The sequence below is a fragment of the Notolabrus celidotus genome, chromosome 11, assembly GCF_009762535.1.
Source record: "Notolabrus celidotus isolate fNotCel1 chromosome 11, fNotCel1.pri, whole genome shotgun sequence".
Taxonomy (NCBI): domain Eukaryota; kingdom Metazoa; phylum Chordata; class Actinopteri; order Labriformes; family Labridae; genus Notolabrus; species Notolabrus celidotus.
The window spans coordinates 32,697,721-32,722,010 of NC_048282.1; the positions used below are offsets into that span (position 1 = coordinate 32,697,721).

Here is a 24,290-nt window from a genome sequence, read left to right on the forward strand (position 1 = left end):
CAATAAAGATTCAACTTTAACATCACATTTTAAAGTACCATTATTGAAAGATCTGATTTGCACCTGACAAATCTGCACACAATGAGGGTGGATATCACTTTGAAAATGTGCAGCTGAAGTCCAAAACCAAAGAACAACATCTGAACACAACCTGTGCAAAAACTGGTGCCAATAAAATGAAGCAGAGCAAAGTCTGAGAGATTTTATGAGAGACATGTTTTAGATGGAATCTCAAAGTTTAGCTGTATAGATAAACTATGCTTGCATATTCTGTGTGATGCATGATCTTCTCCCTTTGCATCCTTCATCCTGTCATTTTTTCTGCGTCCTTCTCTGCATGACGTCTGCCTGAGTTGCACGCTGCCTGCAGCTGGGGGCGGTGCAGGGGTTAACGCCACCTGCTGTGGCAGATGTCAAAAACCATGCTGTAAAAAATGTCCGATTAACACAAAGGGGCACTTTGACAAATCCTGATTATGGGAGCACTTTCATTTATTAAACTCTGCCAATCCCACTGTACTCTCTCTGAGCGTGGATTAAAACCAGGTAGACACCATTGTCTGACCAAACAATCCCTCTTTAAGCCCCGGCTGCTTCCTGCTGCCCTAAACGGGCCCAGCTGTAATCTCAGTGGAGGCTTATAGGTCACTACAACCACCACACACTCCCATTCATCAACATCATCCCCTCTACAGGCCGAGGTGATTGGATTTAGGACATGTTTTACAGGGGCAGAAAAAAATCACTACAGGGAACTAAAGCGTGTTTACAAGGGCGGTGCTGTGAAAAGGCTCGTGGTGGAGTGGCAGCCATATGGAGTGGATATCCCTGAGAACATCTGCCCTCCATCAGTGCTACACACAGCCATTAGACTGCTGGCTTTGACCTTCACAGAGTGCACAAGAACCCCTCTCTAACCTCATGGACCCCGAAAAAAAACAGGATCAAAGAGCTGCAGAGAAATCCACGCTGGATTAGTTCACCTTGCAGCCATGTTAAAAAAGTTAAAGGGTCATGATCCATACTCTGAATGTGTCAAATAAAACAACTGAGCATTACTAATATTTCTCAGTCAAGATGAACTCTTAATATGAGATGGTTTGAACATCATAGAAGAAAACACACAAGTAACCTCAGAGCCTTAAACTCTTTAAGGAAAACTGAAACAACCAAAAGTGATGCTCCAAGGCTGCTCTGACAGCTTCTACAACATGCTAAGCAAAGTGATCAAAGTGCAATAGTTTATTTTCAGCAGAGCGATATACATACCCATTGTGTGATAGACTTATTTGTCCACGCTTAAACAGCAGACAGAACAGGACTGCTCTGTTGGACCTCATACATCCCATTACGCTTTACAAAGTGGGATGTATCAGCAAAGGTGATTGCACTTTTAAGGACAGCGTGCCCCTGAAATCTTCTACAAATTGCTTACTAACACATGCTCCTCACGGTACAAAGTTTTCCCTGTAGGCCAGGCAAGGTCCCAAAACACTTGAACACAGAAGACGTGACATAAAAAGGATGCTCCTGGTAGTCACCATGTAATGTTTACAACAAATCCAAGATGGCAGACAAAGTGACAGAGACCGTATGACAGTGTTTTGCCTGTGTAACAATGCTACATGTGATTGGAAACAGTCAAGGTCAACAAAAGAGAGGAAAGAATATGCTGGCAATCACTTCATGCATAATAAGCAAATCGATCACACACCATCATATGATATTAACATCATCACCCCCCTACTTGCTTGTGCTATTTTTCCTGACTTTATCTGCTGCATTCTCTGCCTTCTTGCAAAAACATTTCAGGGAGCTTGCAGGAAAAAAAGTTTGGACAGAGGCAGGGTGAAGTTTGAAAAAATTGCAGTTCACATTCACACATGCAGGACATTTTCAGGAGTTTTGTGCACGTGCAAAAATATTATTTCATGAAACATATCTACTGTTATCAGGTGCAATTTTGAGGTGCATGTAATTTACATTACATTTATGTATTAGGCGTCCCCAGTTTGTGCTACTTTGTAATTTCATGTGCCAATTTAGAGAACTACTGTACATTGTATTGCCCTGAATCTATCTGCAAGGTTATGGCTTGTTGTTTTTCAGGTAAATTAAATATGACAAAATATAAAAGTGAATAGAAAACAACACACTGTTAATAATTAAGTAGTTCCAAACTATTTCAGACACACAAACCAAGAATTAGCCTTGCAACATTTTAGATAACTTTAAGTAATGTCTCGTTTTAATCTCTGTGTATTTGCAATATTGAGTAAAACAATTAATGATCCAACATTTGGTGAGAAAGCCAAGATTGCACATATTTCAGGGGTTATTCTTTAATTTATTTGTCTTTCGTTAATCATCTAATGGTCCTTGCAAACTTAAGAGTGGACTATTCTCATTTGAAAAACTAGATCCTGCAAATTGCTGCTGAATAATCATAATTGACAGTCTTCTGATGTCGTTTAAAATCATATTTTGGTCACAAATGCACATTTTCTGCAAGAAAGACAGAAAAAGGTGCTTCAAAATTTAGCTGAAATATACTTCTGTGTTTGTTTAAGAACAATATGAAAACTCTGACTGCAACAGATAGTTTCTATATTTAAATGTTGGTTCTTTTCCTGCAGTAAAATATGCTTTTAAATGTTTGAATGCTTAATCAAAAACAGTCTTCCATCACAATCCCCCCACAGACAATAAGACAGACACTCAGTCAGTCTGACAGACAGACAGACACTCAGTCTGACAGACAGACAGACACTCAGTCTGACAGACATTCAGCAGAAAGGTGATAATGTATTACCAGCTGCCCTCTGACATAAATTCATTCCACAAAGACGCGGCATATGTCAGAGGATCAAATGTCTTTATCCCGGTAAAAGTTGTGTTGTTTTCTAAATTGAAGGAGCATAAGGTCCCACTTTCACGCCACAACACAGAGTCCTCACCTCAATAATTGTATCAGCGTGTAAGAAGCTTACTGTAATTACAATATTGTGTTCTCGGGGCCGCAGCCTAAAACATGAAACACAAATCACCCATTTTTTAAATTAAATGGAAACTCGCTCCACAGAGAGAAGCAACACCAGAGGAGGACAGAGGGATTAACATGTAAGTCTGGTACATTTAATATTTACTGAACAATCACACAATTAATCTGACAATGTGTTCTGTGTCTAATACCTGAACTGACTGGACCTCCATCATTATCAGGGCCGTGCACAGAGCAGGAGGGGGCGCAGGGGTAAAGAGAGCGTCTGATTTGATTGTGGCTTTACATGCAAAGTTTGATCAATGCATTTTGAAGAAAAACAACTTCAAGTTTTAAAAGTTGAGGTCCTGAGTGTGCTACTGCTTATAAAATCTAAATGTGGATTGTAACTCATAACTTTGGGGCTGTTTGCTCTTTAAACTAAAATAAGACACTCAATCTGTTCGTTCGCCAAACCCTGCAGTAAAGTTTCAAATTTAGCCGACTCAACAAAACAAGGAGAGCATGCAAAATATTCTGTGTGTCTTAATTGTTTTGTTGTGCTGCTGTCTTTTAATAGTGTGACACATTACAGATACCAATGAGTAAAATTTGTTTCACTCTTACAGGTAAATCTTGCCCAATTTCAACTTTATCTCTTTCATCCCAGAAAGGTGTGAAATACAGAAAATATCCTCCTCAGCTGCTAAATATGTGTTTTCCCTGCACCAGGGCCTTCTTTTGACAACATGGACTTGCCTTGCTCTATATTTCTGAGCTTTCATCCCCCTATGAACCAGAACACAGTCTAAGCTCCTCTGCTAGCCGTTCCAAGATCCCGACTGGAAACCAAAGGGGACAAGGCTTTTTCAGTCAGAGCTCCTACAGTTTGGAACAGCCTCCCAGAGGAGATCAGACCTGCAGAGTCAGTTCTGTGTTTTATTTCATTACTCAAGACACATCAAGAGGAGCCAGATGAGGTGGTTCGGGCATCTGGTTAGGATGCCTCCCGGGCGTCACCCTGGGGAGGTGTTTCGGGCATGTCCGACTGGGAGGAGGCCGCGGAGAAGGCCCAGGACACGCTGGCGAGACTATGTCTCTCAGCTGGCCTGGGCCTCCCAGAAGAGCTGGGGGAAATGGCTGGGGAGAGGAGTGTCTGGGCTTCCCTGCTGAGGCTGCTGCCCCCGCGACCCGGACCCGGATAAGCGGAGGAAGATGGATGGGCTCAAGACACATTTTTACAGGAAAGCTTCTACCATGTGATTTTATTTATTTTATCTTTGTTTTTAATGGTCTGTTTTATAAGTTTGTATGCTTTTAAGTTTTTTATCGCTTCATTTAGCTTTGTATTTCTACTTGTATTGAAAAGGGCTATATTTATAAAGTGTTATTAATGTTACTTTGACGTAAGCTGGTGGCCCAGTAAGACTCCAGGCTATGTCAGTTTGGATTTCCAGTCTCTGCTTTGCTTATCCTGCAAACAAGCTACAGAACTGGGCTACAAAAAATGCCTAAATATTACTGCATAGAAGGTTGTGAAAGGAAAACATTCACAAACGTTTTGTCTTTGGATATTCAGCTGCAATAAGTTGAGCTTCTGCATGAGGCTGCAGCAGAAAGAGACTCAGGCACTCAGGCGGAAGTGTTAAAAACTGCAGTTCATCGAGGATCCGCTTGAGGCTGGCTCCGGAAGTACCAGAAACCACATACACACCAATTCAAAAAAAGCCGATCTTTACAGCAGAAATAAACATGTTTACAGCCTGGTACAAAAGACGAGTGTAGTCTGGATCGCTCATTTCTCGATCGGCACTCACTGTACGGGGGGTGAATTTTTTCATAACACAGTAACTTCAAAGATATTGAAATTACGAGTCTTCCAATGAGAGAAACAGCTGACTTGATTGACAGGCAGGGAACACTGTAGCTGTTGGCTAGGAGGCTCAAAGCCCCCCTCTGTACCTCACAATCGCTCGACAGGCTTCAAAACAGCGCTTCAGAAACAGATGGGTGACGTCACGGATACTACGTCCATTATTTATACAGTCTATGGCTTCAACTGAAGAATCTGATTCCTCAATGGACTTCATTTACCATCAACACAGACTGGACGTTGACACAATAGCTGAATGAAAGCCATACAGAGGATCTACAATAGGGCTGTGTGTTTCCTGGGGGGGTCTTTTTAATGACGATGAAGAAAGTAATGACAGACACTACATGTCACAGACTCCTCGAACTAATACAGCTTATAATCTCTTCGTTCAAACTCCAAAGATGTTCAAAACAGAAAACTGTCACAATTTTGTAGACTTTCTTCTTCATCCGCGGCTGACTGTGTTAAACTGTCAAAGAGTTCTCCTCTGTGTGGTGTATCATGTCAGCAGGGTTTGGTTATTTTCCACAGTGTTGATCGAAGCTGTCAAACATGTTTCACCCACATACACCTGATCATTGTTGTAATTACTAACAACCTTTAACAGTTCTAACAACTGAGGTGTGCCTTTTATTTATTTGAGTTCTGTTTGATGCAACTTAACCCAACACTACACCACTTCATTACAGAGGGTAACACCATAGTTCTCAATCCTCTAAATGTATCTGAGTAAATTCAAAAAAGTATATATTATAAATACCAAACTTTGACTTGGATATTTAACCCTAATGATTACTTTTATTTATACTATATTATATTATATTATATTATATATTTATACTATACTATTTATATTGGATATTTCACCCTAATGATTACTTTTCTTGCTTATTATTATTTTCTTGCTTATCTTGCACATTATGTAGTTGTATTCCTGTAAGATTTTAAAAGTAGGGATTTTTACTTGCTTCTGGTTTTAACTTACATTATTCCCTATTTTAATATATGTATAATTTTCACTTTTTCTTAACCACTTCATATTTGTCAGATTTTATATTTGACACATATTTGAAGCTTGCCATTATATTAAAACTTGATGATGGTATGAAGTAGCCTTGCTTAAATCTGTGCTACTTTAATATTAAAAATGATCTGCATTAATGCATTTATAACAGTGTTGTAATGATTGCCTCATTTTGCATGATAGGCATTTTACTTCCTGGCATACTCTAAAGCTGAAAGTGTGCAACTTTACATGAGTAGGATAAGAAATGCATGACTTTTACGTATTTCTGCAAATGGGAACTAGATTTTTCTGGAGTATTTTGTTAATACTACTGTAACAGGTTCTTTACAGGTCTCCCTAAAAAGTCCATCAGACGGCTGCAGCTCATACAGAATGCTGCTGCTCGAGTCCTAACAAGGACCAAAAAAGTAGACCACATCACTCCAGTTCTAAGATCTCTACACTGGCTTCCTGTCTGTCAGAGAATAGACTTTAAAATCCTGCTGATGGTTAATAAAGCACTGAATGGTTTAGGCCCAAAATACATTGCTGATCTGCTACTACTTTATGAACCACCTCAACCTCTGAGGTCATCAGGTACTAGTTAGCTTTTAGTCCCTTGAGTCAGAACGAAACATGGTGAAGCAGCGTTTAGTCATTATGCACCACATATCTGGAACAAACTCCCTGAAAGCTGCAGGTCTGCTCCAACTCTCACCTCTTTTAAATCAAAGACTAAGACTTTCTTATTTACCACTGCCTTCCTATCTTAGCTCATTTTAACTCACTTTAAATTCAATTTTTAATATATTTCAAATTTTCCTTTTCTTTTCTTTTCTGTTTTATTATATTTGTCATTCTAATTGTGTTCTTTTATGCCTGTCTGAATGTCTCCAATGCTTTTAATGTTTTAATGTAAAGCACATTGAGTTGCCCTCCTGTATGAAATGCGCTATACAAATAAACTAATAAAGCTGCCTTGCCTTGCCTTGCCTTAATATGCAGCGTTTACAGACACTTTCAATAACGATTAGGCTTCAGGATGGCCTTGTGCATTACTGTGCACAGTAAGAGAAACATCCATGAAAAAAAAACAAGCTTAGAGCAGGTCTAAGCTCCATCCTGCTGCAGAGTCAGCAGTGAGAGGAATAAGATGCTGAGGTGTCTTTAAAGGGTTAACAGGAGGAGGCGCAGAGTGGTCAGCTCCTCTGCTCTGGGTGGAGTGAAGTTTTTTAGACATGTACTATAACAAATTAGCCAAGAGGACTGCAGTATGGCTGAGTGAGACACAATCAGGGGATTGAACACATCTTTTTGAAATCAATCCTGATCGATTCAGACCCGTTAGCTGAGATGAGTGATGTGAGTGAAGACGCGCTGCTGGATTATTTCTACTCCACCGGAGGAAATTCAGGCAGAGTGAAAAATGCAGATATCCTGAAGAGGTTTAAGCCCTTTATTGGCCACAGTGACTTGCAGTTACGTGGTAAGTAGAGAGTCGTTATACCGTGGAGTCAGATTAGAAATATTCGCTTTAATCAAAGGAGGAAATGTGAAGTGAGCGCGCTGAATCAGCCCCAGCTCGGTCCAGAGGGATGAATGTAAACTGACCTCGTGTTTCCCTGACACTTTCCTTATTTCTGGGTTTGTTTATGAAATGATTCACGTTTATCTAAACGCTTAACATTCCCCAGTTTGTTATAACAACCCGCTTTAATGTCCTCTCATTGTTCCCTGTTGTGAGGCAGACATCTGGTTTGCATTAAAAGCCCCTCCACAGAGCTGCAGAGCTTCAGTCCCAGCAGGAATTGTGTCATTTCCTCCTGCAGGCACTGAGCTGCCTGGTAACAGAGCAGGAGGGGACGTGAACACAACACATCACTAAAGTCTGTCACCATGCAGGGTCACATGAAGGGGCCCTGAGGTCCTCATCCAGCCACAGGAGTAATAATAATAATTCATTTTTATACATATAACTCCAGTCCTGATTAATCACACTTCTTCCTTTTTTATTAATCCATTAGATGTAATTCACAGGGTGGCCCAAAGCTGGGGTTGGTAATCAGATTTAGATACACTTTTTGTTATGCTGGTTAAAATGATCTTTATGTCCCGATGCCAATCAATACATAATGTGTTCTTTAAAAAGAGTGACAAAAATCAGCTATCTACAGCCGGAGTAAACCTGGGAAAACACCAACCAATCCCTGCCATCAGGAGCCAAATGATGAAACCAATCAAATCCCATCCTGCCGTTCTGCCCGCCTCCTGCAGAGCGTACATTTCATGTTTGTTTGTGTTTCTAACTTTCACTATGAGAATGTTTTGGTCATTTCTTGGTCGTGAATCAGTGGCGCTCGTGCATGTGAGCGGGGACGTCGTTTTGGAGGAGCTCCGAGGGGAGGGGGGGAGGGGCTAGACGGAGTCTTGAGGAAATGCTACATTCAAATTCATGCTAGTTTTCCGTGACTACCAACCCTAGCTTTAAGCTAACTGGTTGACTGTTTCCCAAAACGTGTGGGGAAAATTCATGGGACATTATTTCAAGTAACAAAATATGTATTACTGCCCATTAAGCACCAGACAACATCTAGCTAGCATTACTGTCAAGGACACATATGTTATAACCATAGACTGTATGAATAATGGACGTAGTATCCGTGATGTCACCCATCTGTTTTGAAGCCAATCGTCAGCGAGAGCCATATTGGAAATGCCGAACTCAACCTAACTGCTGTCGAGCTAGTGTGAGATAAAGAAGCGGGCCTTTAGCCTTTCTGCTAACAGCTACAGTGTTCCCGCCTGTCAGTCATGTCCTTAAATGGCCAAAACTCATAATCTTAACATTTTCTGAGCTGATGCGTTACAAAAAAAAAGTACAGTGTGTGCCGAGAGAGAAATGAGCTACTTAGACCAAAATCGTTTTTTATACCAGGCTGTAAACATGTTTATTAATGCTGCAACGATAGTCTTTTTTCAATAGCTGTGTTTGTGGTTTCCGGTGTTTCCACAGCCAGCCTCCGGGCCACGAGAATTGAAGCCAATGCGGAAGTGTTAAAAACTGCGGTTCCTCGAGTGTCCACTTGAGGCTGGTTCCGGAAGCCTCATACACACCCATTCAAAAAAGCCGATATTTACAGCAGAAATAAACATGTTTACAGCCTGGTACAAAATCAAGGGTAGTCTCAATAGCTCATTTCTCAATCGGCACACACTATACGGGGGGTGAATTTTTTCATAATGCGGGAATTTAGAAAATACATAGATTAAGAGTTTTCCATTATGAGACGCACAGCTGACTTGATTAACAGCTGGGAACACTGTAGCTGTTGGCTAGGAGTCTCAAACCCCACCTCTCTACCTCATACTAGCGTGACAGCAGTTTGGTTGAGTTCAACATTTCCAATATGGCTCCCGCCAACGATTGGCTTCAGAACAGCGCTTCAGAAACAGATGGGTGATGTCATGGATACTACGTCCAGTATTTATACATCATCAGTTATAACACTTTGACACGAAGCATCCAGAGCTAATGGCAATAGTAGCTAGTAAGTGAATGCTAACATTAGTGTCTTAAATTGTCAAATGGGAGATCAAATATCTTGTTCAAATGGGAAATATAATTTTCTGCAGCTAGAAAATCTGGAAATGTTAGAATATTGTGAATATATTTGAGCTTATCAAATCTGTCTTTTTTTAATCTTTATTGGTCTTGAAGCAGGGACAGTATTTTGGATAAACATTGTTTATAGAGCTTTTGATCTTGAACCCAACAGTGAGACAGGACAACCAGCATTGAGCTACCCACCCTTATTAGGACGCCAGAGGAAATGATGGCTAATATCTTGTTTTGTACACAACCAGTGCTGGCACAGAGGTTGAAAGAGTCCTAGAAATCTTCTAATAAACAAAGTGTGGCAAGCTATTCCATAAAAGCAGCTTAAACTAAGCAGCAAAACACTTCAAGTTGACAACCAAACAGTCATTTGATTAATCTCTGCAGCTCTAAATAATAGTAGAATGGTAGTAGAGCTGTATCTCTTGTGAGGATGTTACACTGTCATGCTCTCTGCTGTTCCTCTCCACCCACTTACTCTTCAGATGCTTATGCAATCCTGCTCTGAATCATTGCTTACACTAAAATTCCTCTCATATTTGGCCTCTAGAGATAAACTGTGATGGTAACAGGTTCTCAAATGTTAGAATGGGTTGTTTTTCTTGGCTTTACATTATAGTGAATTGTATGTTCTGGGGGTTATGTGCTGTTCCTTGAAGAAGATAAGACATTCATTAAGTCAGAGAGTGGTCAAGGTGAACAGTGATGGACATAACTCACTGTTATCTGATGTAGTATTGACCAGCTGAAGAAATTAATCATTAGACTGAGAAAATATCAGCTAAGCCAATGCTGGGGCAGCAATTTAGCAGAGCAGTATTGCATTTCCCAGCTTTGTTATATTTTTGGGTATTTTCGCCTTTAATTGATAGGACAGCTGAAGAGAGACAGGAAATGTAGGGAGTAGAGAGTGGGGGAAGACATGCAGTGAGTGGTCGAGGCTGGAATTGAACCTGCAACCTCTGCGATGAGGGCTATAGCCTCTGTATAAAGGGTGCATGCTTAGACCACTTGGCCAACGGCGCCCCATCTCACAGCTTTTTAATGATTTTCTTCAAAATGTGCAAAGTTAGGGAAGGACAGGATTAATCACAAGGCTTCTGTATCTTGTCTGCATTCATTTTTTGCTAGATATACACTACCAGTCAAGAGGGTAACATCATAGTTTTCACTCCTCTAAATGTATCTGAGTTCATTTAAAATAGTAAATATAACACATGCCAAACTTTGAATTAGACAGTTTGCCCCACTGATTAGTTTTCTTGCTTATTTTAGGTACATTATTAATTAGTTTTACTTCCTGTAAGATTTTGAAAACAGTATATTTTCTTGAAACAGAGTATTTCTTTCATTATGGTTCAAACTTAACATTAATCCCCATTTTAATGAGTATATTAATGCATTTTTCAAGACCCCTTGATATACACTACGAGTCAAAAGTTTGGAAACACCTTCACATTCAAGGGTTTCTATTTATTTTAATTATTTGAAACACTGTAGATTGAAAAACTATGAAAGAACATATATGGAATTATTTAATTTACAGAAAAGTGTTAAACAAACCAGAATATGTTTTATATTTTAGATTCTGTAAAGTAGCCCCTTTTTTTCCTTCATGACAGCTTTGCACACTCTTGGTATTCTCTCAGTCTGCTTCATGAAGTGGTCTCCTGGAATGGTTTCTAATTAACATGAGCCTTGTCAAGAGTTCATTTGTAGAATGACTTGCCTACTTAATGTGTTTGAGACCATCAGTTGTGTTGTTCAGAGGTAGGGTTAGTACACAATGGATAGTTCTATTTGACTACTGTTGTAATTATGGCAGAACCAGATTATTTCATAGTTTTGATGTCTTCAGTATTAATCTACAATGCTGAAAATAATTAAATTAAATAAAAATCATTGAATGAGAAGGTGTGTCCAAACTTTTGACTGGTAGTGTATGTCCTATCAAAACCAAAAGATGTCTCTCTCATGTCTCTGATTAAGTTGCAAACTCTCAAACTCTCTTTCCACCAAAGAAAACGCCTTTACCTTTAGCACCGTCTGAAACGCAAACATATTTGAACCTCCCTGAATGATTATCCAAAGTGACCTTGTCCTGCAGTTGCCAGCATGTACGGTCCAGATGCTATGTCAGCAGTGCAGTTGTTGACAGAGGTTTAGAGAGCTGCCTTGATACTCTGCCATCTGACATGGCTGTCCAATTAGAAAAAGTGCTTCCCACACATTTAAAGTCTGTCCGAACATGTGGTTGCAGATTTCCAAGTGGTAATTGTGATGATAGTATTTTAATCATAATCAAGCACACATGCATGACTGGATGTAGACCTTTAATGCTTTTTCATCAGGCCTGAAAACTGGGGCACAGTGGGGAGTGTGGCTGCGTTGGAAAAGGGGGGGGGGGGCCCTGAATGTGCATGTGTTACTTGTTTGTGCAGACCTCTGGCTAATAAATAACTAACCTGTATACTGTGTTACTGCTGCAAAGGAATTCTGTTGTTGAAACAGATGTAAGGAGCTGCTTCCTTTGGGTTTCCTGTTGTTGCGACCGTGAGCCGTGCAACTATCTCACTACAAATGTTCTTTCCGTCAACATCAGGAAAAAGGAAACACTTCAATTGTCCTGAGCTGCATTCCAGTTTACACCTAAACGCATGAATGGAATACCTACGCTTGGAAAACATTCTTGCGTGTCTGCTTGATAAACCAGAGCAAACTCTTAATCTCACTGTCTGCACACGTCCGAACATCTGCTTATCATGTAAATAAAGACAGATAGCTTTATCAGATGAGGTCCGGCAGCTCGTCAGCTGCGGTTTGTTTGGTTCCCACAGGAAAGATTTACTGGAGGTCTTTAGTGACTCAGGGTTTTTTGCCTTTGGGGGACGTACTGTAATGTGTTTGGATCTGTGCTGCAGGGAAACCTCTTCCCTCTCTTTCAGCTTGTTTTCACATTTCTCCTCCTTGTTATTGAAGATACTCAGCTCATTCTGTGCAGTGTGTTTTTGCTTGGTCAGCCGGAAGTGTAATGGATCAAATAGCAGTGCTCTTACTTCAGATGAAACATACATGCAGCTAATCCTGCAGACTGAAGCTCACAAACCACACAGCGAGTAAACAGATACACGAACATGCAAACACACTTTCACATTTACCTTCATACAAAAGCAGATGTGGGTTGGTGAAATGACTTATGTTGCCTTCATTAGAGACCATTTACAATAATGTTGTTCCACCACATCTTCCCATATGAACACTACCTGTATGATTCTTGATGCATAAATACAAACACCAAAAGAAAGAGCTAATATATGTCAATCAATCAATCAGTCTTTATTTGTATAGCCCCAAATCCCAACAAACATTATCTCAAGACGCTTTTCCAAACAGAGCAGGTCTAGACCGTACTCTATGTTCTGTTATTAACAAAGACCCAACATCAAGACAGGATCAGATCCAGTCCCGTCTTACAGACAGGACTCAGTCTGATCTCATCTTAATTAGGGGTGAGTATTGTCAAGAACCTCACGATACGATACGCATCACGATATTTGGGTCACGATGCGATGGTATCATGATATATCACGATATCACAATATTGTGACATATCCAATATTCCACACAGTTAACTAAGAAAAAAATAGAGATGGTGTAAATGTAAATCACACAATATTACTCAAAATTGAAAGGACAAATTAAGTCAAAACGAATTGATTGAAAACAACTTTTCCACTTTATTGTTTTTGAAATAATGAAGTTGTATTTTAGTTCCAACTTGGCTAAAATATGAATTTTTATTTTTACAAAAAAAATCGATGTTAAGAGTTGAAATATCTATATTATATCGGAGGTCAAAGTATGGCGATATATTGCTGAATCGATATTTTTTCACACCTCTACTCTCAATCCACCATGAGCAGAGCACTTTGCAGCATTTAGGAAGTTACAGCTGCAAGGACAAACTTCCTTTAATTAATTTGAGTTTATTTGATTAGGACGATGCACATTAATCAACATTTCAACAGTTTGCCTCAATGGAAATATGCCGGAATTAGCACAATAGCTACATTTCATCCGTAGTCCTAAGGCAGGTACTTGCATAAAACATAACACTACAAGGTTTAAAATTACAGGATGTCACAAGACAGTTAACAGGACACTACACAAACTGCCTTACAAACAAATGTTACATACAAAATGTTTGTGACTTTATAAAAACAGGATGGAAGGTGAACGGGCATCAAATGAGGAAACAGATTATTCATGTGCACATGACTGGTTTGTTTTTAACCAATGTTTAAGTGTTTAAAGGTAGAGTAGTTCTCAAGCTCCCTAATGTGAGCTGGTAGTTTGTTCCAGGACTGTGTGCCTCTGACAGACATGACCATCTGGCTGAATTTGTTTTGATGTCTCAGTCTCCTCTTGTTTGTACTCTAGTATTTATCATAGTGTGTGTTTTTTTGATAAATTGGATCAATGATGGAGGGGCAAGCCCATTTAAAACTTTAAAAACAAGGCAGATGTCTGTAAAGGTTTGAAACAGGCAGAAACCTCGAGCAGAACCAGACTCATGTTAGACACACATCTGCTGAGACCGAGTTTGGGTTGGGAAGAGGGATAGTGGAGAATAATGAAAGAACTTTAATTTCACCAACACTTAGTGTCAAACTTGTCTGTGTTCAGCTTTAACGTTCAATGTCCACTACAGCCTCTGTGACCTCTAACAGCCACTTGTCAGAAACGGCCTCTAACAAGCAAAAGACCAAAATTCCCAAACAGGGTTTTAGACTGATCTGTTTTATATCATACAACAAACTATTAAGATCTTATATCAGGCCTCTTAACAAAAACCCGTTCAGAAACCAGTTGACCTTAAGATGAGGGAACCAGAGGCTCTTTTTTTCTGGGTTTTGGACTCATTCCTGCTGCACTCTATTAGAAACAATATTTGGTTTTCACATTACACATATTTCTCCCCCACAGCTAAATACAGAGAAGAATTCAAGCTCGTCATTGACCGGATCGCTGTGGTGAAGTCAGAGAACGTAAGTGAACTTTGAAATATTTTTACCTTTTCTGGAGAAAAAAGCTCGGCTCTCTTTTTCTCTGTGCTCATATTTCTACACTGAGGCATAAATACACTCAAGTATCAGAGTTATGCAACAGAACTGTCATGACTGAACGAGGAGTTGTCCAGTATGTTGACGTCATTTTTTTTTACACAACTGTTAGTACTCACTGGGTTTTCCCCAAAGACACTGAAACTGCAAACTCAAGTTTCCTAGAGAAGTATTTACACACACTGGACAAATGTTGCATTGAGGTTTAATCACTCCAAACTTTACTTATTGTGGATATATTCATTCTTTAAAGTACAGTTCTAAGTAACAGTTTGACATTTTGATTAAATGTGCTTATTGTAAGGCTAAGAGATGACACAACTTGTTGTTCAGTCTGTTAGAAATAACCTGTGGATTATTTTGGTGGACCACAGTTATTCTCACAATGCATGTTGCTCAGCAGACCACTCACTGTGTGAGTGTCTCACTTAGCTGTCTAAATGTGGACATCTGTAGTGGTCATAGCCCTAATGCTAAGCTAAGCTCATCATGAAACAAATATAAATAGTTCCAAAAAGTCAAAATATGTCCTCAGTGTAGCAGCAGAGTTGAGGTAAACATCATTTTTAATGGGAGGTTTCAAACAAGGACACATATACATAGAGAAAAACTCATATAGGCAAGCTGTAAATTAATAATCTTCAAATTTTACATTATGCACATAATATACTATAGTATAATTCATTCTAAGTTTAAACTAGTGAAGATTTTAGGGCGCAGGTGGCCTAGCAGTCTAAGCCCGCCCTATATACAGAGGTTGTAGTCCTCGTCGCAGAGGTCGCTGGTTCAACTCCCGGCCACAAGCATTTGCATTTGCAGGTCTTCCCCCACTCTCTACTCCCCACATTTCTCTCTTCAGCTGTCCTATCAATAAAGGCAAAAAAACCCAAAATATAACTTAAAAAATAAATAAATAAAGGGGAAAATGTCCCAAAAATATAACATCAAAAAAGCTAAAAAAACTAGTGCAGATTTTGACATTTTGTTCCTCTGCAGCTCAGAAGTCTTCAGCTGAAGACCGTGACTAACTCGACTTGTGATGTGGAGTAAATGGATTTAAAGGCACAGAGATGTGAGATACAGAAGGGTCTTCTTCATGAAGAAAACAATCTGTTATGTTTTCCTAAAAAAAAAAAAAAAAAAAAGTTAAATCTGATGCATTCCTTAAACCACATCAAGTCATTCCCCCTCATCATAAAAAGCAGTCTATGAACAGCTCAGTGTGTCCGTGCACTGAGGGCTTAGAATGACCACAACTGGCATGATGATTTCACAAAATCACACACACAGAGGCACACTTAATAAACTACTAAATAAGGACAGGACAGAAATGTTCTCCATCCAGCAATTTATTATGAAACCAACCTTTAGTATCAAACTCATAAACCTCACCTCCCTTTCCTTCCATTGTGAGCAGTGAAACCAAAATATCACCTCGATGGGTGCTGACATATTGCGATGGAGGGGCCAAGACATGCTAGTAGAGCTATGGGACTGACGACACACCCCTTCCACTAACAACAACACATTTAGCTTAGCGATAAAATGTCAAATATCTCTAAGGTCGGCACAGTCCACAGCAAAGCAGGTTCTTGTGTTGGTTTGAAGCAGACACTGCTGATGTGAGGAGTGCAGGAGCCTGGATTTATCAACACAGCTGTCAATCAGTCCTCTTTTTAAAATATGATAACTAATTAACTCTAAACTTCTCAGACAAATGAACACTTGCACATAAATTAGCATGAAAATAACTAACTATCAAGACAGAAACAGTGTTTGAGAAACATTTAATTGGTGTGATTCAAATTTTTTAGATTGGCCCATGATCCATTTGTTCACATGCAGGAGGCAGGATGTAAGGCCTATTCTGCCGGCAGCCACTAGAGGGAGCTCTAAACGTTTTGGCTTTGCCTGCAATGGCTCTCAGTTCTGTCCACGTTGTTTTTTTGTTTTTTTAAAGTTATATTTTTGGGCATTTTTGCCTTTAATGGACAAGACAGTTGAAGAGAGACGGGACATGTGGGGTGAAGCTGGAATCGAGCCTGCAAGCTCTGTGACGAGGGCTTTAGCCTCTGTATATGCACCCCCACCGTCCATGTTTTAAACAGTGTATGATCAAACTACTCCCATCCCTGCTGAATGAAAGTAAGAACCCATATTTCAGGCTTACAATGACAGCCTTACAGATAAAATAAAATCCACATTAATGGATTGACACATGAAAACACACACGTTATTGTGAGGCCGACAGTCTAACCACATGACTGTGGTGTTTACAGTGGATGCTCCCCTCTTATCAAAGGGCATATTGTGCTGATTGACTGTGTTTGCCGCAGGGTGAGAAGTATCTCGTCCTGAAGAAGAAATACAGACAAATGCTGCACGACCGGGATGTCAAAAATTCGGGACCCAACGGGGACAAACAGGGACGTTCGAGCCCGGCAAGGACTACCGCCACTGTGGCATGGGACTCTACGGATGCTTTGACTTCTACTCTCCACCTGAAGGAAGCGCAGGATGAGCCGATGCTGTGCGGAGAGGCAGAGGTAAATTCAAACATCAGCTCTCTCTCCTCCGTGTGAAAACAAACTAAACCGTGTGGGAGAGTTGGCGATGATTCAGCAACAATCTCTGGGTGCTAAACTACTACTCCCTGAATGTGCTATCACTGCAGCACACCATGTTTACTCTTCATGTGAATGAGGCGTTTATCTCTAAACAAGGCTATCTTTGTCCCTGTGCTCCTCGACTATGTGTCAACATGTGATGTTGACTGCACATTAACACAGAGGAATACTGCAGCGCTAAGTTAGCCATGATGATAAAAAGAGAAGGTCAGATGGCTTATGTCTTTACATGAAGATTAAAGCTGTTTAATGTACAGAAGCACTTTACTGTTGTGACAATAAACACTATGTGCTGCTTTAAAGCACTCTAATCCTCTTGAAGTACTTCTACATATTGTTGCTGCTGTAAACTTGAGCACTTCATCACAGATTTGAGAGATTAATATGTTTTATGCAGCTATTTGAATATCCTCAAAAATTGATTCAAACAGGCTCTATAGCAAACACGATGTGTCCACGCCCTGATGATGAAGGGAGTGTGTGTGTGTGTCAGCCTCAGCTGGCACTTGACACAGCTGAATGTTTAGCCTGTGAACACTCAGATCACACACTCGGATCACAGAAAGTCTGAGTTTCTAACACGTCATGTTTGTGCTCCTGCAGGACCAGAACACGCCTCCTGACATCCAAATCCAGGAACCCTCGGAGCACAGCAACGGGGACGATGAGCTGGATAAGGACTCGGGGTCAAAGGTGAAGATAAAGCTGATTGAGAGAAAGTGCTTGAATGTCAGACGAGTAGTGACATGTTGTGTTTGTGCATATGGAACAGCAACATTTTCAAACCTCTTCAATGAAAAAGAGTGGATGCATTACAGTGGATACAGAAACACTATTAGCCTGACAGTGATGAGTAATTTCCTCAGACTAAAAGCGTCCATTGCACGATGGAAAACAGAGACCACTTGCAACTTTTGTTTGCACAAACTTCGTCCACCAGGTTTAAATTTGCACCATCTCCATACATATTAAAGCAGAGCATAGCATAGGCCTCATTTAGTCTGTGTGATCTAACAGATCTTCCATGCTCTGTTTCTTTAAACACTTCATTTTCTTCTGGATCAATAAAGTGTTGATTGATCCATCTCAACCCAATAAATTCTGAAGTAGCAAACATCTAACTCACATGAGCTGACCCATGTTGCATGCATGAAAATTAGTGCATCACTTTTACCTTGTTGGAAGGTTATTTCAAAACCCAATAGGCAAGGCAAGGCAAGTTTATTTATAAAGCACCATTCATACATAGAGCAATTCAAATTGCTTTACAGAGTTAAAAACAAAAACCAGAACAGTAACAATCAACAAAAACATACAACAAACACTTCAAACATTAAATCTCTCTCTGTACTTATCTAACTTAACAGTGTTGGGTCTTATTATTTATTTAAATTAGGAGGGATTATTATTAGATAATACAACTTTTATTTATCAGAATACTTGCATAAGAGCTTTGGACCAGCAGAGCTTGATAACAGAGATGCAAGGGTATCTACAGAAATAAAATAATATAAAACTATAAAAAAAATATATATATATATAAATGTATATTGTACTAAAGCAACATTTTCCATTCAAGATCTGGAAGGCTGTAAACATTTTGGAAGCATTTGGAAGTTGAGCTTATGAATGTATGTATTTATGTAATCTAAAATGATGATTAAAATGTACTTAAAACGTAAGAAAAAAACAATAAAAATTGTATAAAATACAATAAAATTTAAATTTAAATTTTTGATTATAATTCAAAAAAATATGAACAATGTAGTTAAACCCCTGTCAAGTCTGTCTACTCACACAGTTTGGAATAAGTTATTAAATTAGACATTATGTTGGGAAAATAAGGCTTCAGATAGAAATCTTGTGGTTTAAATGTGGTTTTGTTCTTTTAGTCTGAAAAAAAAATGCTACAAATGCCATAAACGTCCTTACACTTAGCAATTATTATGTTATATTACTGTTTTATAACATTATTGTAACATTTTGACCATGATATTTTAACTTTTAAACTAGAAGTAGTTATCTAGTTGTCTGGTCACAAGCTCAAACTAGTCTCTGACACATTTCATTTTAGATTTCAAGTTCCCTAAATCAATCACTTCCCCTTCTGCAGAGGAGTAAAGACAGACACTTCACTGTGCATGCTTACATGAAGGAGACAAACTGATTTCACAATACAAATAGTCTTAACAGTTTACAACCACACATTAGCTCTAGGAGGAAAGAGAAACGGCCTCTCAGGTCAGTGCTTACAGTCCCGTGGTTCCTCCTTCACCCACCAGGTGGTGCTAAGATAATTACCTGGATTTGAGACCTGCAGTGAAGAGAGTTTGAGTGGGAGGAGAACCTGACAGGGGAGCAGGGGAGGGAGAATCTGCATTTAAATGAAGCTCTCTGTTCAGATGTTAAGCAGCAACATGTTGGACCTCATTAGAAAGATAATAATCATCTGTGCCCATTAAAGAGATTGAGATTCAGATATGCTGCGCCGCCTGACGGCTCACACAATGGACACATGAAATATGTTGGAGTGTGTTAATAAAGCACTGCAATCAGATTAAGTGTGTTTGCTTAAGGTATTAGTCACACCATTGAACTCTGTATGTAGGACACTCAGTGATCACTATTGTTTCAACTTACAGAGGATACCTGGATGCTTCAGGTCAGCTTTACAGCACCTGAGGCTGGGAGCTTTAAAATCACTGTCTCAATGCTTTAAAGGAAATATGACAGATTTTAAACACCTCTCTAATGCACGATGATTCTCACATCAATTAATTCTTGATCCTCAAGGTGCTACATTTAAAGAGCAAGGATTTCTTATGTTTTATCTTAGTTTGAAATATTTAACTCCAGCATTCACATTACAGCTCAACACATAGCGCCAATACTTTGTGCATATAATTAAAAAAATCATAATAAAAATATCTATGTAGGGCAGTTTTAGAACTTGTTTCAGTTGGATAGTTTGTCCTCAAGAAAGTAAATTATTTACATTATTTTTTGCACAGGAGCACAGTCTGGTTTAGTACATATCTTGGCCTTATTTGAATAAATATATGGGTTTAATACTTATTTTTGCAGGTAAAGAAAGTAGGAGCGTTTGTATGCACGTTTTGACACCTTGTGGATCTAATATAGTGTTTGCAAATTCAGGTAAAATCTTCAGTTTAATGCTGAGGACAAAACAAGGTGAGAATATTGCATGTGTGTTCTGTAATTTTGGCTGCAGGAGCATTTGATTGTGAGGCAGCCACTTTAATTTAGAGTGAAATATTTTAAACAAGGATTGGATTAAGTAGTTTTAAGTTTAATGAAAATAATCATGACCACATGAGAATGAATCAGACTAACTTTGATGATCCACTTACTCTCCCTAAACATCCCTCACTCTGATGTTGACATTTATACATTTTAGTAATTGAATTATCTGCCCTCAACTCTCCATTCTTAATCATTAAGTCATTTCAATTTATCCAACACTTATCCTACTAACAGGTTATCTGAATATCTGCAAAACTAATGACATTCTGCCCTGGTAGTAGGATCTTCTCATTTCCAAATACTATCTCATGCTAAAACCCTAAAACAAAGATAACAATCCATGTGATGCATCAACATGTCAGCTTGAAACCCACAACAGTCAGGTACTCAATTCTACTAGTAGTCACCTGACCCTGTCTGCCTTAAAGGGCTAGTTTATTTGTTGTTGTAAGTGGAGCTGTATGAACGTGTTGTTCAGACAGAAGAACAACATGTACACTACCAGTCAAAAGTTTGGAAACACCTTCTCATTCAAGGGTTTGTATGAGAATTGAATGAGAAGGTGTGTCCAAACTTTTGACTGGTAGAGTAAATGTTGTGTTTGTGAAACTGTGCCAAACAGAGTAGCTCCCTGATGGCTGAGAAAAGCACATATATAGCTTACACTTGAGTGTTTTGGTCCCACCTTCTTAAAATGAGCTAAATTATATCGGACTTCAAGTTGATGGCCTAGCTTCAATGTCAGTTCTCCAAGCGTTACCCTAAGAAAGGGGTAATAATCATACGTTTGGAAAGTATCTCATAAAACCCCTCTCAGATTAGTCTTAGTTGTTTGAGAACAGTGTTATTTAATTCTGCATCTACTCAACTAAAGAGCTGCAATAATGAGTGTTTAGATGGGTTGAGTGTGAGGACAGTTATTGGCAACTATTCTGATTATCCATAAACTGTTATTTCAGACATTTTGCAGAAAAATATTCAACATTTTCTTGTTCAAGCCTCTTTAATTAGTTTAATTTAGTGTATAAGCTCATTTGACAGAGACCATGCACAACACAACTGCTGATCCAGAGTTAGCTAAAGGAGCTAGTTTATATCTGAGGTCCCTGAGGAGGAAGATCTAAGAAGACACAATACAAATAAACTAAAAAGACAAAATTCATACAACTAAAACAACAGTATGTCACATTAACACATATATCTATAGGACTGATATGTATACAAAGGTTGAATCAGTGATCACATGATTGGTTTGCCATGAGCCATGATTTAAGCTTTGGTTTAAAAACCCTAAAGCTTATGCAGTGTGAGGATTTGCTGCTTTTTGTGGACAATTTGGGGGTTTAAACTGTGAATTAGATTAAATATGCAGTTTTAGCAAAGTTTTGGGGTTCTGGAAATTTCTGAAAAGCAATTTTTTTTTTACCCTTTTTAAATTTAGAGTAAATAAGTACTGGATTTATTGTCAAAGTTAGTGACAGATTAAGAAAGAAGAATAAAGGTAAAAGCCATTTTTGCACCACTCAAAAGTTTGTCATATGAGACACAACAACCAGGAAGTTAAATTCAATTACAGAAAAAAATAATTTGTTTCATTTGTGAAGATAAAATGCTAAACACTTTTAGTTCTAGTTTTTAGAAATAGAAAACAAAAAAAAATAAAGGAATTTTAAGGCATCTTTCAGACCAAACAAACATCCTCAAAATATCAAACAGGCTGATAAATAGTGAGAGTAGTAGCTGAAGCCCTGAAGGCAACTACAATTTAAATGTATGAATTCCTGAGTTAAGCTCTCTGTCGTTCCCTTCATGCCTAACAATGTTTTCCTCCGCCTGTTATTATTGTCTCTACCAAAAGTCTGCATAAGTGGAATGAGCTGGATAAATACAGTCCCTGCATTTTACATGTTCAACACTCTGACGTGTGACAGTTTGTGCAAGAGCCATGAAAGAGCCGAGTGTTTTTACATCACGTCTGTGAGATCTGAGAGCCATTCAAGTCTTTTCAAAAAACCCTCCTCTCCTCTCACATAAATCAGCCTCACAGTGACACTTTTACACACTGCTGGAGGAGTGTTCCTCCTGACCCCTCTACACTGTGCTGGTGATAAAAACACACGGTCTGACTGTAGCTGTGTTGTTTTTTGGGCTAATTGTTAATTGGATTGTTATTCATTACCCCTGATGTGTGAAAACGGCAGCTCTGTCTCGCTCCCTCATTACCTCTCTATCTGTCTGACACCCTTTGGTCGCGTCTCGTCAGCTGGAAAACATCACAGCAGTGTGACTGGTGTGTGAAAGTGGCTGGGTGTGGATGTGTGTGTGTGTATGTGTGTGATGCTGCAGCACAATGACTGATAGGGTACAGTAAACTTGTGCCACCAGTGAGTAACCGTCGTGTGTTTTCTGTTTTTCAGTCAGAGTCTGAGCAGGACGAGGAGAGTACGGGCAGTATGGGCTCTGCTGCTGTCGCTGTAAGTCCTTTTAATGTGGTTTTCCTGTGGTTTCATCTGTTTTCTATGTTTTACTTTCAATTGTATGACTAAAAAGGATGTGAGAGTTTAACAGTAGGACGTGCAAAGACTTAAGTCAGAGTTTTTTTTCAAAGACAGGTGACTGTTAGAGTTTAATCTTTGTAAATCCACGCTCCCTTTGCCTCCAGTGTCACTTCTATCAGCCCTAATTCCCTTTAAACCATTAACAGAAGTCGAACTGTGTGCAGTGTGATCATGGGTGTCTCCCACATTGTGTCAGTTGACCGTGACTCAGTCGTTTGTAGGAAACGGATTAGAGGTTTGTAGTTTCAGCATTATCAAAAGAGGCCACAACAGGATGTGGACAGTAGGGTGTGTGTGTGTGAGTGCGTGTGTGTGTGTGTGTGTATGAGTGCACGTCTGAGCTCCACCTCCCTGCTCTGTTTCAGCTGGATCCCATAGAGAAGGAGTGGATCTACTCTGCGGCCGGTGCTCGGGTCCCTGACCTCTCTCAGCTGCTCAGGCAGGACCCGTCACTGGCAAACAAGAAGGTACAGCTCCAGCCTCTGATCGGGCTGTTAAAGGATGATTCCACTTCATTACAAATTGGATGCTGTTGTGATGCTTTTGGCCTCACAGACAAAACAAAAAATCCTGGAAATGCATGCTGCAAAGTCTGAAGGGGTGAGAAGGAGTGTTCAAAACCATCAGCCTTTGACAAACAAAACCAAAGACTGTTCAAACTAACCTAAAAACAACACAAGCAGGAGAACTAATATTAGTACTCACCTGTGACGCAATGTGGTGCAGGCGAGCGTCACATGACAGAACGGGAAACAATGTTTGCTTGTGGCTATTCTCAAGTGGACTAAGTGAGAACATTAAACACATAAAACTGTCTGTTTTCAAAAACTATCTGCAGCATACGTACAAAAACATCTTTAACCAGATGTACTTGAACATCACATTCGGTAACTTTCAGTTTGGAATTTAAATGAACTGGTTACAATAAGTTGTTGTGGTTAAATTGAGGACGATTCTGCTGCAGGTTCAAGGCACAAAGAAGCTTTTGAACAACACAAGAACTATATTCAAGAGGAGCAACCAGGGACTTCATTTGGTTTGAGTACTATAGCTTCACATGTCATAAAAGTCTGGACTCAAGCAGTAGCACTTTAAATGGTTCTGTGCAGCTTCATTCACAGAAAAAGTAGTGATGGCCTGTAGTATCAATATCACAAGTTTTGCAGAGATGATAATACCATCAAGTGAAATAAGAGCAATACAACTTTATCTTCCTACTGTTGATAGTTGTTACTGTCCA

General features: G+C 39.3%; 1 protein-coding gene across 3 annotated transcripts in view; it reads left to right on the forward strand.

Moving 5' to 3' along the window:
* Positions 1-7,059: 7,059 nt before the first annotated feature.
* Positions 7,060-24,290, forward strand: part of LOC117821782 (ankyrin repeat domain-containing protein SOWAHA) — a 31,091-nt gene continuing 13,860 nt past the window's right edge. Inside the window, exons 1-6 of one of the 3 annotated variants that reach the window (XM_034696283.1) lie at positions 7,060-7,348; positions 14,465-14,526; positions 16,938-17,147; positions 17,832-17,921; positions 22,910-22,966; positions 23,416-23,517. In XM_034696283.1, coding sequence (XP_034552174.1) covers positions 7,216-7,348; positions 14,465-14,526; positions 16,938-17,147; positions 17,832-17,921; positions 22,910-22,966; positions 23,416-23,517 — 654 coding nt within the window. In that variant the 5' untranslated portion in view covers positions 7,060-7,215. The remainder of the gene's footprint in view (positions 7,349-14,464; positions 14,527-16,937; positions 17,148-17,831; positions 17,922-22,909; positions 22,967-23,415; positions 23,518-24,290) is intronic. The other 2 variants (XM_034696284.1, XM_034696282.1) reach the window with 2 other exon arrangements.